We start from the raw sequence: 16,621 nt of genomic DNA, 5'->3' as shown, positions 1-16,621 counted from the left end.
AGACCCCCTGCCAGCAGCCCCCCCACCCAAACTGTGGCGCCGCAGGACACAGGGGGCAGAGCATCGGGGGTGGGCCTCAGTTGACATCCTGAGGCCGTCCCAACGGCATGCAACGAAGTCCGTGAGTACGCAGTTTTTGAGGGAGCAGAGCATGGTAAAAATGCCCCCCCCCCCGGATTTCAGCGTAAAAATGGATTCTCCAGCCGATCACCTAACAAGATTTTGGCGATCGGAGAATCCTGCCCATGATATTTCACATTGATGCTGATTCCTTTACGACTGCCGATCTGAAATGGAGATCGACTCCCCGGTTCAGTTCAGCCTTCGTGAATCCCACTGGTATCTAATTATTACTCTCAGTTTCACATCACCCCTCAGTGTACCTTCCTTTCTTCACCTGAAGGGAAGTGGGCTGGCAGGCCTTGCATACCGTGCTTTGGCCAGTTTTCGTGCATGAAGCCAGAGAGTGCATATTGCAGCTGAGCCAGTTCATGTTTTCATCCTCTATCGACATAAATAGAATTTCCAGTAGAGGGTGACTGGAGCGGCCTTCAGGAGCAGGCTGATATTTTACATATACAGAGCTTGGCACTGAAATCAGACATCGAGATTCAGATTGGAGTTGGGACCTTCTGATCTGCATGGCTCAGTACTTCAATAATCCATGCAATCCCAAGAATATAGGTGGGTCGAGAAAGACCATTTACTCTTAAATCTTATTGCGGAGGGGGGATGGTTCCATGATGTCAGAGGAGAAAGAATACAGCCCACCAAAATCAGCAATAAATGTACTGGACTTGTTCCATTTGCTGCTGAAAAGCTGGTTACTGCAAACAATGGCCGTGTGCACAATGCTGGATACTCTGTACTGGAGCGGTGGAACTGTTTGTAACAAGCTAATTATCTCGCCGTGCAAAATCTCACATGTAACTCCTTTTGTCTGGATTCAAATTCCACGCACGCCAATGAAAATAAAAACACTGATTTGTTGATGCTAACATTCTAACAAAAGGCTACATTGTTTCTCTTAACATAACAAAGATTATCTTTTATTAATCCTGCTTCATGGAGTTTACAGAGACACAAATTCTGCTACTGTAGCAGCTGCCTTCAGCTTTGTTTATTAGTTAGATGTTCCTGAGGTTTATTTTCTCGCTGAAAAGCACTGCACCACAATGGGACATTGGTCTCACCAGCGCTGGAATCCCTAACACCTTAGTCGTTGCTTATATTCAGATGGGAATTTAGACAGACTGTCATTGGGCTATTCAACTGGGGAGGGCATAACATAATACATTTTCCAGCAGGGTCCACTAGATAGCAAGGGGGGGGGGGGGGAGGGGGGGCGGAAACAATTGTGATATTTCAATGTTCAGCGGCACTGGAGATAATTGTTGACCATCTTCCACCTGAAGACCAAACTGAAATTAGTTGACTCAGTTGTGCGAAACGTTTGAGAAGAAATAATATGGCACACTTTTGAGATTTCTTTTTTTTTACCCATTGACCGTATGAGCTAAATCGCTGGCTTTGAAAGCAGACCAAGACAAGCCAGCAGCACGGTTCGATTCCCGTAACAGCCTCCCCAAACAGGCGCCGGAATGTGGCGACTAGGGGCTTTTCACAGTAACTTCATTTGAAGCCTACTCGTGACAATAAGCTATTTTCATTTCATTTCATGATCTTCCCCTCATACACACCAAACACAGATCCAGATCAGAAGTGGGTACTATCTGATCTGAATGACAGATGATCACACGATGCAGTCCCATTATCTATTGAAGCCCTGGAAAATTCAGTTTATTAATCCTGATACCACTGTAATTTATGTAACTCGTCGCTTGACTCCAAACAATGCTCTTGTGCAACAGGCTTCTGAGAAGTGTGCAAAAGCAATTCTTAACCGCAGATGGTGCTAGATATGGAATTCCTTGCCCAGTGAAGCAGTTGAGGCTCCTTCATTAAATGTTTTTAAGGTAAAGATAGATAGTTTTTTGAAGAATAAAGGGATTAAGGGTTATGGTGTTCGGGCCGGAAAGTGGAGCTGAGTTCACAAAAGATCAGCCATGATCTCATTGAATGGCGGAGCAGGCTCGAGGGGGTCAGATGGCCTACTCCTGCTCCTAGTTCTTATGTTCTTTATGTTCTTATAACATTGAGATATTTCTCACGAGGAATTGAAGAGAATCAAAAAAAAGTCATAACAAGACTGCATCCTGAGTGAGTAACAGCAACACAGTTAGTCTGCTGTCATCATAGCTGGGCATGATGTCCCGTAGGACGGCAGCCTATGGAGAGATGGAAGGAAGAAAATAAGCATGTTGTGATTGAACTAATTTCATATTTTAGTGGCAACATGCCATAAATCATGATTGGGCTTACCTCCAGATAACTGATGGTTACATATGGTCTTTTTTTTGCAGAATGGTGCTATCCCAGGTGAGATGGTGAAGAGAGATGAAAACTTGAAGCGTGGGAACTGGTCTAATCAAATAGAATTCATCCTGACTAGTGTTGGATATGCTGTAGGTCTTGGAAATGTCTGGAGATTCCCTTACCTGTGTTACCGAAATGGTGGAGGTATGTTGAATTTCTGTAAAGTGTGCGTTTGTGTGTGTGAATATGATGTCCCAGATTTTCACTCCTGAGGCAGCTGTACAGATTCTGGGAAATTCTGGAATCACTGAACCCAACTTGGGAGTAGCTGCCCTAAATAGCGGGATCTTTGTTTCGGGGCACTGGCTTTGTGTTGGAGTCAGGCTCCCGGAAACAGCTCGTAGGTAGCCACAGGAGCTGCCCAGTGTCAAGTCAGACAGGTTAAAAGCCCCGCCATGCTGCTCTAGGACTTCATTCAGTTGTTTAATTTGTTTTATTTTTATTTCATATTAAGCATGCTGGCCCTCACTCATCACCCCACCACCCACCAATTCCTCATGCTCCATCCATTGCAACTCATGCTCTCAGCCACCCACCTCTCAGCTCTCCACATACCCGTCATGCTAACCCATCCCCTCCAACAAGCCCAATGACCCCTCTAACCCTCCATGCCAACCAATGCCTCAACTAATTGTCACAGACCCTTATAGCCTCTATGCCGACTCATGCCAGCACATGACTCCTCACTCAACCCCATGACACCTTATAGCTCCATGCCAACTTAGTGCCAACTCGTACTAACTCATGTCCCCACCCAGCACTCATTTCTCTTACACCCTCCATGCCAACTCACCCAGTACCCAACGTGGCAGACCTCAGCAATGATTCTGAAATGAAATAAAATATTGTCCTAAATACCAATTACAGACTCCACTACTTTTAAAAACACTCTTCATCAATAAAAGTCCACTCAATACATTTACATCCTTCAAGTACTTTATCCATCATGAAAACAAACATTTGTATTAATAGCCCCACAGCAAAGGCTGTGAATCCCTTAATAGCCCTTCGAGCTGTCAATCAAACTGAATTTATAGCCTCCCCACCCCACTGTGATAATGATGGGTTATGAAAACAGTCAAGCAGCAATAGCACAACAATGATAACATTTAGGCTTATGTCAGCGAGCATCAATTGAAACTGCAAGCATTGATGCTTATAAACTCAGATACACAGCAGGCAGTGTTTTTTCCTCAAAATCTATCAGGCAGGGAATTTAAATAACTTTTGAAAAATAAATTTAGAGTACCCAATTCATTTTTTTTACAATTAAGGGGCAATTCAGCTTGGCCAATCTGCCTACCCTGCACATCTTTGGGTTGTGGGGGAAAAACCCACTTAAACCCGGGAGAATGAGCAAACTCCACACGGACAGTGACCTGGTGCCGGGAGCAAACCTGGGAATTGAATTTAAATAACTTGACAGTTCCACAGACCTTTTATGAGCATTCATGGCTACTCCTAAAAATCATACGTCACGCACTGGGAAATGGGCCTTACTCCAGTGAAAATCGGGTCTGTTTGAACTTAGAGTTCATTCAAATGGCCTGGCTGGGTTCGGGCCCCCAGGTGTGAACCACACCCCACCCCTTCTCCCCTCTTGGCAAAAATAGGATCTGTCGAAAATGGGAGCAGAAAATTCAAACTCAGGGCCCTGTCGCTATTTTGAATAAGGTGTGGGATCTCCATGACTCAGTGAAAATCCAGGCTACTGTGTCTGTTTATGGGTAAGTGTGCGCGGGTGAGTTTGTACATGCAAATCTTTGTGTGCATTTACATGTGTATATGGATCCGATGTACGGTATGTAAAGTATGCAACTCCATTCCCCCTTCACCACCAACATGCAATATCCATTGTTACCTGGAGAACCTGATGGGCAAATAGGAGAGGGAGGTAAAAGCTATGTAAGCACTGCTTGCACTTCATCACTCCTTAATTTTCCCCATCCTTTATTGTGGATAAATTAGAGCCTCCAATCAGCCACCAGAATGGCATGGTTACTGTTTAGACTGATATGGAAATAATGATGAGACTCAAACCTTGGGCGAAATTCTCCGACCCCCACGACGGGTCGGAATAGCGGGAGGGCCTTCCCGACATTTTTCCCGCCCTCCCGCTATTCTCCCCCACCCCCCGCCCAACTCCCGACCCGAATCGCTGCCGCTGTTTTTTTACGGCCGGCAGCGATTCACAGCTGTTCGATGGGCCGAAGTCCCAGCCCTTTACGCCGTTTTTACGAACGGCAAATACACCTGGTCTGGCCGTTCGTAAAAACGGCGTCACAAACTCGCTTTTTATAACCATGGCACCGATTGGCATGGCAGTACCACGGCCGTGCCAAGGGTGCCATGGGCCCGCGATCGGTGGGCCTTACGATTTCTCCCGTTTTGGGAGAATCTCGCCCCTTATCTTTCCACTCAAAGGTATATTGCAGTGGAGGTCTGACTGAATGATACTTGGTAATACAGTGTCTGGTACCCAGGGCTACTATCGTCCCTGCAATAAATGGCTTCCTGAATCTAAAGAGTTAACTTGAATTGTAAACGGTCTACTGAGCTCTAATTCTGACTCACCAGTTCAACATGCTCCCGATCTTCTTAATTCCTCAGAAAAACTTATATGATACAAAACAAAAACAGTTTTCAACAAAAACTGTGGGCGCGATTCTCCACACTCACGACGGGGCCGAGAATAGCGGGCGGCACAAATTTTTACGGCAACGCTGGTCCGACGCCCTCCCGCTATTCCCCCCCCCCCCCCCCCCCCCCCCCCCCCCCACGCCAGCCCCTGACACGAATCGCTGCTCGCCGTTTGTTTACGGCGAGCAGCGATTCTCCCCTGGCCGATGGGCCGATTTCCAAGGCCTTTACGGCCGTTTTCACAAATTTGAATACACCTGCTGTACAAGTTCGTGAAAACAGCGCCAAAGTGCCGTTCTGCACAACCATGCCACCGATTGGCACGGCCGCACCACGGCCGAGCCAAGGGTGGCATGGGCCCGCGATCGGTGGGCACCGATCTTCTTAATTTACCCCGCGCAGTCTTTGTTACTCCGCCGCCCTGCTGGATCAGTCCGCGGGGCGGCTAAGGGGCATTACGGACCGCGCATGCGCGGGTCTGACGCATATGCGCGGATGACGTCATCCGCGCATGCGCGGGTTGGAGTCGTCCAATCCGCGCATGCGCGGCTGACGTCATCATGTGCGTCAGCCGTCGCTAACTTTGGCGGGCTTAACGAATTTCGCTAAGCCCGCGGGCGTAGCGAAATTCGTTAAGCCCGCGATGCCGTAGTTCACGGGGCCGCGATGCTAGCCCCGACCGGGGAGCTGAATCGGGTCTCAGGCAGGGGCGCGGAGGCTGCCGTGAAACACGGCCGTTTTCATGGCAGCCTTCACGACTCTCCACATTTGCGGAGATTCGCGCCCTGTATCTTTTTTCACGTTGGCAGGCTTTTTGGTCACAATCCACAAACTCCTCTCACTCCTTTCCTCAGTTAATCCCATATATTTCCAAGACACATAAGCATAAATAAACAACTAAACGGCCTACTTTCCTTTCAGCAGTGGTTTGTGCAATTGTACAAAGAAGCTAAAAATTGAAGTACCAATTTTTAAGATACAGACAGGATAAATGTCAATTTACTCTCATAAGGCATTGGTTGCATATGTGTATCACGCTGCCATGTTCCAGCTGTTCTCTTTAACTCATTCATTTATTTTTACAGAACACAATCACAGGCTTTCCTTCTAACTGTGTCACATTGCCAGGTGTATTATTTTCGGGAATTTTCCAATAAAGTGTTATTTTCTCCGTATCATAGAATCAGGTGTCTTTTATTCTTATTGTCTCACATGCTCAGATGTCTGTTATTCTCACTCTAACATATTATAGATGTCTATTCTTCTCATTGTGTCGTATTCTCAACTGTCTGTTGTTCCAAGTCTAACACATGATCAGGTGTACTGTTTTCTGGAAAGTTCCAATAAAGTGTTATTTCCTCTGCATCATGGAACCTGGTGTCTGTTATTCTCATTGTGTCACATTCTCAGCTGTCCGTTATTCTCAGTGTCACAATTCTCAGTGTTACACATTCTTAGACGTCTGCTCTCAAGGTGTCTGCTTCTCAGTGTGTCACTTTCTCAGTGACACACATTCTCAGTATCATTCTCAGTGTTATCACATTCTCAATGTGGCACGTTATCATTTGTCACATCCTCAGTTGTCTGTACTCAACCTGTCACATTCTCAGGTAACTGCATTTAGGCTGCAGGGACCCTAGGGAAGAGAAGACTTTAGGGGTAATCCAATAAAGGACTTTAAAATTTTGGAAGGATTTGATCAAGTCGAAGTAGAGAATATTTTTTCACGTGTATGGTAATACAAAACTATTGAAGGGGGCGGCATAAACAATATGTTAGTCACCAATGATTCCAAAAGGGAATTTAAGAGGAACTTTTTAACCCAAATGGTGTTAAGAACGTGTGGAATTGTTGAAGCACACAGCAGAGATGTGTTTAAGGGGAAGTTAAATAACACAAAAGGGAGAAAAGATTGGGGGCGGGGGGGGGGGGTATGCTCAGAGAGTTAGATGAGGAGGGGTAGGAGGACATTGATGTGGAGCATAAATGCCAGCATAGTCCACTTGGGCCGAATTCTGTTTCTATACTGTAGGTGATTTGTACTCTTGTAACATATTCTCAGGTGTCTGTTATTCACAATTGAATACATTGCCAAATGCCTGTTATTCTTCTGTGTAACATTTTCTGTAACACATTCTCAGGAGTCTGTAACTCTCCATGTAACATATTCTGTAACACCTTATCCAAATCTGTACTTCACAGTATGTCTCAAGTATCTGTAATTCTTTACGTATCATGTTCATAACTCTATACATCCAACGCATTGCCAGCTACTGCTATTTGTCTGTTGAAATTGTGTTATCTTAGATTTCTGCCATGCCAGGATTAATATGTAATACTGTTGACATATATTTTCTTTTATAAATCTGTTAATTTTGCAGTCTCAATCAAGTTTGGTGAGTTGGAGCATAAGTGATCCACTTTCTGGTGATTAATAGGTGGTAATGGACTTCTCCATTTGGGACGTCAAAGAAAACATTGTCACCCAAGAAATAATACCTAAAATTTATTGAAATAAAGATGTTATATATTGAAAATATCCCTTATTAAGTACCAAAAATTGTTGAAACAGAGCAGAAAGCTCCAAAGATTCTTCCTCTTTGCTGCAATAAAGAATTCCATTCACAAAGGGTGAAAAAGTTTAAACCTGTGCAAATTCCTCAGAAAAAGGTTATATAGTAATTTAAATATCTTTTCAGCCAATTTGTGACCTTAATGAAATGTGAGTAGTCAATATAACAGTATGAAAAAGCACTGGCAGGTAAGATTAGGGAGTATCCCAAGATATTCTATAAGTATATTAAGGGAAGACGATAACCAGGGAAAGAGTAGGACAATCTGGTAGTGGGGCCGGAGGACATTGGTAGGGTGTTAAATGAGTACTTCACATCTGTCTTCACTCCAGAGTAGGAGGATGTGGGGAGGAACTATGAGGTTCTTGTACGGTTTGACACAGGGAGTGAGATGGTACTGAAGGTTTTGACAGGCCTAAAAGTGAGCATATCCCCAGGACCGGATGAGTTGTATCCCAGTTTGCTGTGGGAGACAGGGAGGAAATTACAGGGGCTCTGACCCAAATTTCTAATTCCTCACTGGCCACGGGGAGAGGCTAGAGGACAGCTAATGTGGTACCACTGTTAAAGAAGGGTTGTAGAGATATGCCAGGGGACGACAGACCAACGAGTCTCATGTCAGTGGGAGGGAAACTATTGGAGAAAATTCTGAAGGAGAGAATCTATCTCCAGTTGGAGATACACGGTTTGATCAGGGATAGTCAGCAAATTTGATTGATTTCTTTGAGGAGGTGACCAGGTGTGTAGATGAGGGGAGTGCCGTCGATGTCATTTATTTGGATTTAAGCAAAGTCTTTGACAAGGTCCCACATGGGAGGCTGATAAAGAAAGTAAGAGCACATGGATCAAGGGTAAGTTGGCAAGTTGGATACAAAACTGGCTTAGTGGTAAGAGACAGAGGGTGGTAGTAGAAGGCTGTTTGTGTAACTGGAGGCCGGTATCCAGTGGCGTAACACAAGGATCAGTGCTAGGTTCCTTATTGTTTGTGGCATATATAAATGATATAGGTGAGAATGTGCAGGAGAGTGATAAGTAAGTTTGTGGATGGCACAAAGGTTGGCAGGGTGGTTAATAGTGAGGAAGACGGTATTAGATTGCAGAAAGATATAGACAGATTGGTCAGATTGGCAGCTCGGTTGCAGATGGAATTTAACCCTGAAAAGTGCAAGTTGATGCATTTTGGAAGGAGTAACATGACAAGGGAATACTCACTGAATGACAGGACACTAGGAAGCTCAGAGGAACAGAGGGATCTTTTTTTAAAATAAATTTAGAGTACCCAATTATTTTTTCCAATTAAGGGGCAATTTAGCGTGGCCAATCCACATACCCTGCACATCTTTGGGTTGTGGGGGTGAAACCCACGCAGACACGGGGAGAATGTGCAAATTCCACACGGACAGTGATCCAGGGTCAGGATTTGAACCCAGGTCCTCAGCGCCGTAGGCAGCAATGCTAACCACTGTGCCACCGTGCTGCCCTGAACAGAGGGATCTTGGGGTGCTTGTCCACAGATCCGTGAAGGCAGTGGGACAGGTTAATAGAGTAGTTAAGAAGGCCAACGGGACACTTGCCTTTTTCAGTCGTGGCATAGATTATAAGAGAGGGAGGTTATGTTGAAGCTGTACGAAACTTTGGATAGGCCACAAACGTGTGAAGTTCTGGTTCCGTCACTATAGGAAGGATATTATTGCACTGGAGATAGTGCAATGACATTCACCAGGATGTGGCCTGGGATGGAGCGTTTGAGCTGTGAAGAGATGATAGATGAGCTCAGGTTGTTTTCTTTAGAGCAGAGAAGATTGAGGAGGAATCTGATTCAGGTGTATAAGATTATGAGGCGTGTGGACAGGATGGATAAGAAGCAGCTGTTTCCCTTACTTGAAGGGTCAATAACGAGGGACATAGTTTTAAGGTGAGGGGCTGGAGGTTCAGAGGGGATTTGAGAAATGTTTTTTCACCCAAATGGTGGTGGGAGTCTGGATTGCACTGCCTAGGATGGTAGTGGAGTCGGGACACCTCACAACTTTTAAAAAGTTAGCGGATAAGAATTTGAAAATCATAACATTCAAGGCTATGGGCCAAGTGCTGTCTGTGCGGAGCCTGCACATCCTCCTCGTGTGTGCGTGGGTTTCCTCCAGGTGCTCCGGTTTCCTCCCACAGTCACAAAAATGTGCAGGTTAGGTGGATTGGCCATGATAAATTGCCCTTAGTGTCCAAAATTGCCCATAGTGTTGGGTGGGGTTACTGGGTTATGGGGATAGGGATGAGGTGTTGACCTTGGGTAGGGTGCTCTTTCCAAGAGCCGGTGCAGACTCGATGGGCCGAATGGCCTCCTTCTGCACTGTAAATTCTATCTATGATAAGTGGAATTAGTGTTGGTTTAATTCAGTTTTGTCGGTGCAGATTCGATGGGCCAAAGGGTCTCTTCTGAACAGTATGTCTCAATGACTCTATAATGCGACTCTACAAAAGAATTAGGTGCGAAACATGTCCAGGATTTGATCCCTTTTTGATTGTTCTACATTTGCTCAACTGAGTACAGATAAACACAGGCAAACTTTACCTTCAATAATAATGCATATTTCAAAAACATTAATTCCCACGCTGGTTTTGATGATTTCAGCCAAGGCTTTGCCTACAGCCACAAGAAAGGGTAGCATTCGAAATCGTACTTGGCATCTAAGGAGAATTTATTGTCCTCGTTGTTTAAAGTGCTTGCATTTTAAGCATTCGCAATTACGTTCAGTAGCATTTTGCTCTGCATCTCACCTGGCTTTCTGCAGGGTGGTGTTCCATTTTTACATTTTGGGGGCCTTTTCTGCCAATATCTTTATTTTTCATTGTTGCTATGTAAATATCGCTATATAAAATGGTGAGAATGGGAATTCACTTGAGGCTTCCTTTAGCACCAAAGGATTTGGATGTAATAATAAAGTTCATCAGGGCGGCGTGGTGGTGCAGTGGTTAGCACTGCTGCCTCACGGCGCCAAGCATCCAATCCTGGCCCCAGGTCTTTGTCCGTGTGGAGTTTGCACATCCTGCCCGTGTCTGCGTGGGTCTCACCCCCACAACCCAAAGATGTGCAAAGTCAGTAAATTGGCCATGCTAAATTGCCCCTTAATAGGAAAAAAAGAATTGGGTACTCTAAATTTATTTTAAAATAAAGGAAGTTCCTTGGGGGTTCAACAGATGCAGATTCAACAGCACCTGATGTGTTTTGTTCAGATCTATCACTGCCCCAACGTTAATGTTTATTGTCGCCCCCATATGCACTTTGACATGTCACTTCACATGGCAGGTTGTCACAATGTTATATTATCTCAAAGCTATGCTACTAGGGTTAGATGAAGTGGCATGAGAGGAGACTTACATGGAGCATAAGCATGGGGTGGCATGGTAGCACAGCGGTTAACACAGTTGCTTCACAGCACCAGATTCCCAGGTTCGATCTCCTGTCTGTGGGGAGTCTGCACGTTCTCCCCGTGTCAGCGTGGGTTTCCTCCGGGTGCTCCAGTTTCTTCCCATAAGTCCCGAAAGACATGCTTGTTAGGTAATTTGGACATTCTGAATTCTCCTTCCGAACAGGTGCCGGAATGTGACGACAAGGGGATTTTCACAGTAACTTCATTACAGTTTTAATGTAAGCCTACTTGTGACAATAGTAAAGATTATTATTAGCACAAACATAGATCAGTTGAGCCCAATGAACTGTTTCTATACCATACATTCTGTGTAATCCCCTGTAATCTACTGAAGACTGACCTGCAGGTAACATTTGGGACAGAGCAACTCTTCCCACAGAGCTAAAGGGCACTATAGCATGCTACAGGAGCCCAAACACTCAAAGGTGGCATGTGCCAAAACAGGTAGATGATTATTGTAATGATGTGTATCATGGGAGGTGCCAATGTGCACACCTTAATGAAGTGCCGGCATGCAACATGGTCATTTCAGGATTGGTTGGAAATGGTAGTAGACAGCTTGTAAGCAGGAACAGAACAGTGAGCTCAGTAATGTACATTTTAGCTGTGCCACTGCCCCATTCCTGCCCCGCAGAGTTGGTGAAAATCAGCTGCCAGAAACTCAGCCAAGCAGGCACAATGCCTAAAATTAGCTTAAGTTCTGAATACAGCAAATTCCAAATTTATACATTTATGTAGGGATTTTTTTCACGTATAGGCAACTATCCTTTGACTTGCACAAAACAATAGAACTGTTGACTTAATTAACTTAATGAAGCATAACTACCCCAACCTATCATATAATTTATCATTATGCATCCTGAACAGGCAGCTATAAGTTTAGTGTTAAATTTAACCACAGTTGCGTTCTTGGATAAAGAACATTCCAATCTGAAACTGAGATGTTGAACAAGCTGTTCTTAGACATACTGGTTGTACAGTCTGTAATGATGGGTCTTCTTTTTTTAAAGGTGCCTTTATGTTTCCCTATATCATCATGCTGGTCTTCTGCGGTATTCCTCTTTTTTTTCTGGAGCTTTCCTTTGGGCAGTTCACCAGCCAAGGCTGCCTTGGTGTGTGGAGGGTTAACCCCATGTTCAAAGGTAAGAGGATCAATTTCAAAGATCACCGTGCTGTACGACAAGGCAATGGATAGGCAGCACGGGAAAGCTGGAGACAGTAATGTAACTTAAGAAGGATCTGTATTGAAAGGATTTTGGAAGAATCTCCAAATAGACTCTGGAGTCCTGTATCTGTTACTCATTTTAAAGGCTGGCAGGGAATATTTTGTACCACAATAAGATGTAATATTTACAGCAATTTTGATTTATGTAACTACAAACGCCAGTTGTGTAACAATCAAATGTAAATACGTTTACAAAGACGAGTCTTTCAAAATGATAATTATCATAATGTTTTCCATATTTGTTGCAGTATATTGAAGGAATGTGGGGAGAGACATATTAATGAGTTGCTGCTATGTTTTATGAAAATCAAGCTATTTAAAACAATTGTGAATCCAGTGTCCTGTAACTTGATCAGAGTCTTGAAGGGCGGTATGCTCCAGCCCTTCCCACAGGCAGAATTGTCCGATCCCGCCACGGTCAGCCCCCACCGTGGCTTCCCTAACAGCGGCACAGACGAGGAATGTAAATCGGCATCGGCAAGACGGGAAGATCCCGCCAGTGGCCAATGTCGAGTCACCCCTGTCGCAGGAAAACCCGCCGCAGGGGAGCTGGAGAATTCCACCCTTCACGTCCATCAGACATTTTTGTTGTATTTTCCAGCTGGCCTTGTGGTTTTTATTTGCTGTATGCTCATACATGCTAATCCACCAGGAAAATAAGGTGGTGTTATCTTAACGGCAGCCCCATCATCAATCCCCGTAACCACACACCTCCCAACCACCCCACCGTAATCATCCCCCACGCCCCCTAGCCACTCCAGCGGAAATGGTGTGTGAGATGGATTAAGAGCAGACTCAGTCCTCTTCCCAACCCAAGGCCATGCTGCTCAACAACTTCAAAATTGACCAGGGCTCCAACTACAGGCTAAATGTAGGCCAAATTAAAATGTAAGTCAGGTGCTGATTACGACATTGATGCTCTGACATGCTTTTTACGAAGATTCGGGTGGGCGGAAGAACTACTCCTGTCAAAGCTGCTAAAAAAAAATCATCCAGGGTTCACTAGAGCGGCTGGAAGAGACCAGGCTAAGTAACATCTCTGATTGTTCAGAAGACCAGGAAGGAACCCCCATGGCTTCCTTGCCCTGCACTTTCCCCTCCCCCACAAGGCCATTAGTTTGGAATCACCTTCACCCCACCCCTCTCCCCAACCCCTGGCACTTATACGGTAGCTCTTTCTCTTCGGTCCCCAGTGGCATAAGGCTCTTGCGTCAATTCCCACCCCTGATCAATCAGGCGTACCCCATTCTTCAAACTCCCGGGTGCACACCCTGTGCCAGGGATTGTGCAATATATCTATTCGTCACCCACCCCAACACCCACACATAGTAACAATCGGGGGCCAACCTAATTGTTTCTAAAGCAAATTCTGTACATATACGTATACATATATATGTTTGCATTTGTGAGCATACAGAAAATGTCTTGAACCCAAGTTATATCATACTGTGTAGAAGTTATTTTTATCTTTGCTGCTTTTCTTCTAGTTGTTTCACAGGTTGCTTTGTTTCATTATGTTTTTAATTTCTCTTGAGTAAAGTATAATGGGCGTGATTCTCTGTCCCGCTGCTCCCATTTTCTGGTGCAGCACGCCCCCACTGACAGTGGGATTCTCCGTCCCAGCAGCCAGCAAGTGGGGTTTCCCCCATTGTGGGCACCCCCATGCCATCGGGAAATCCGCGGACATGAGTGCGCTGCCGGCGAAACGGAGGATGCCGGCGAAACAGAGAATCCAGCCCATAACCTTTGTTAAACTTTCTTTTTGTCATTGTGAAAGATATCTGTATGTGAAAATGGCACAATTTTCTATTTGCCCTAAAAACCCACATCATAGTTGCCACAATTCAGAACAGTGATACTAAATTGACACCCTCATCCCAAGAACCACAGGGTGAAGATTGCTACCGTGCATTATTTGTGACAAAATTGTTAATTCATCTTGTTACAAACAGCACAGAGAGGGAATCTCCCTCCAAGACAGACATATCTGGCCTGAGGTGAAAGGTCAGCATTTCCAATTTCTTCATAAAATGGAAACATCTTCCAAGAACCAGAGTTTTTTGCTTCAATGAGTGTATCATTTCCTGATAGGAACGAGCAACTAAACAACCCTGAGATGTACATACCGAATTGTTTGACTTGTATTCCTTATTCTTGTGAACAGGAGTGGGGTATGGGATGATGGTTGTTTCCACGTACATTGGGATCTACTACAATGTGGTCATTTCCATCGCCTTCTACTACTTCTTCTCCTCCATGACTACGCTTTTGCCATGGACGTACTGCACTAACGAGTGGAACAGGGAAGACTGCAGTAGCATGCTGGACCCCAACAGAACTGCCAACATCAGTGATCTGTCACAAAACATCTCAACATTGCTGAACCAAACTGCAAAGCGGACCAGCCCTAGTGAGGAGTACTGGAAGTAAGAACAGCCTATCCAGTTAAGAACATGTATTGTTGTGGGACTTTTATGTCAGTAGAAGCTTACTGTTATTTCTTTGTTTCCAGCACTGTCCTCTCCTGGCTTACAAGTTGGGCACAATTCCATGGGCATTTGCAATCTTTTGGTTCCTCACCAATGCACACTGTCCATGTTGAGTGTAAAAGTTGGAAAATCTATAGTAGGCCCATCCCGGTCAAAGTTCTGATCGGTCCACTGGCAATGTCTGCCTTGGAACCTGGCAGACTTCCTAGTGTCCGCAGGAAGATCTTTTTTCATTTGTTTGTGGATGATGATGACTGGAGCCACATTAGTCGTAAAGCTGGGCACCCACCAACGAGAGCATTTGGGTTTCGAGGTGATGGTGGGGAAGGTGGAGGGCAATACTGCCCTCTCCTCCAGTAGGGAGGATTTGCTGTACTTTTAATTAGAAGAAAAATGTTGTCTCTTGAACATTCAGGATTCCAAGTCACAAATTCAGCCTGGATCCTTCCTGTATTTGCCACATCTGCTATTCATTGGCTAGGTCTGTCAAGTCTACCACTCAGGGGCTGTGGAAACTGGATCTCCTGATGGAGAAAATCCCCATTCCCGATTTCCTCCAAACAATCCAATTGGAATCCTTGATATATGGCTGGGTTCTGGCATATTTGAGCCCCAATCTAATTTCCAACTCATCGTACAGAATGTCACCAAAGTTAAGGCAGGGAGTATGAAATTGAAAATTGCTTATTGTCACGAGTAGGCTTCAATGAAGTTACTGTGAAAAGCCCCTAGTCGCCACATTCCAGCACCTGTTCAGGAAGGCTGGTACGGGAATCGAACCGTGCTGCTGGCCTGCTTGGTCTGCTTTAAAAGCCAGCGATTTAGCCGAGTGAGCTAAACCAGCCCCTCTAAAGGAAGGGACTATAGATTATCTGAGTGTCAGAGCCAAATTTTCAGGGCCTCTAAAGTCAGGAGTCGAGGCAGGGGCACTTGGAAAGTACTCGGGCAGCGTGTCAGCTTCAATGTGCCAATCCCAGTGTTGACCATGATTATGTAAATGGACAAAGAAGTTGTAGAAGCTGTCCATTTCAGAACAGGGTACATGGTGGGGAGCCTGTCATGGCTGCCGCAGGACATTAACCCAGCCCGGTAAGCGAGTCAGCAGGGCAGGGCATCACGGTGGCACAGTGGCTAGCACTGCTGCCTCACGCGCTGAGGACCCGGGTTCGATCCCGACTCCGGGTCACTGTCCATGTGGAGTTTGCACATTCTCCCCGTGTCTGCGTGGGTCTCACCCCCACTACCCAAAGATGCATGTTAGGTGGACTGGTCACACTAAATTGTCCCTTCATTGGAAAAAAAACTTTTAAAAAAGAAAAATGATTTTTTTTCAAAATGAAAGAGAGTCATCAGGGCAACAGGGGACTTGCCACTTGGTAAGAGGTGCACTTGGTGCAGGAAAAGTGGGCACTCAGCTTTGAACGTGGTGACACCTCCCAGCATCACGAATCTAGACAAGGTTGCCAAGGATAATTGGCTGGCCATTTGTCCAAAAGGAAGGTGTCAGCTGCCGTGGGAAAATGTCTGTCAGACTCTGGGACCCGTGGCAATAATGGGCGACACCTTTTGCAGAAAGTGCAAAACTCCGGGTATTACAAGGGCAAAGGAGAGAGAAGAGGGGCAGGTAGTCAACAGAGGCTAAACCTTCAACACAGGATTTACTGTTGAAGATGGAGCTGCCCGTAAAGGGCCAAGAATGCATGTCGCAGGGGACTGTGACTCACGGGGCAGTTGGTCGCAGACATCTGTGCCCTCATCATCAAAACCTTGCACCTCACAGCACTGGTCACCATACCCAGCTGGTAGCTGCCAAAGTCACTGTAGCCTTGAACT

At 45.3% G+C, this 16,621-nt stretch overlaps 1 protein-coding gene across 3 annotated transcripts in view; it reads left to right on the top strand.

The window, feature by feature from the left end:
• The window catches only part of slc6a9 (solute carrier family 6 member 9), a 259,865-nt gene that overhangs the window by 194,976 nt on the left and 48,268 nt on the right, over window positions 1–16,621 (top strand). For all 3 annotated transcript variants that reach the window (XM_038794114.1, XM_038794115.1, XM_038794113.1), the window contains 3 exons: window positions 2,424–2,580; window positions 12,085–12,216; window positions 14,464–14,725. In XM_038794114.1, coding sequence (XP_038650042.1) covers window positions 2,424–2,580; window positions 12,085–12,216; window positions 14,464–14,725 — 551 coding nt within the window. The remainder of the gene's footprint in view (window positions 1–2,423; window positions 2,581–12,084; window positions 12,217–14,463; window positions 14,726–16,621) is intronic.

This window comes from Scyliorhinus canicula, chromosome 4 (genome assembly GCF_902713615.1).
Source record: "Scyliorhinus canicula chromosome 4, sScyCan1.1, whole genome shotgun sequence".
Taxonomy (NCBI): Eukaryota; Metazoa; Chordata; class Chondrichthyes; order Carcharhiniformes; family Scyliorhinidae; genus Scyliorhinus; species Scyliorhinus canicula.
This window is presented reverse-complemented; position numbering and strand designations above follow the sequence as displayed.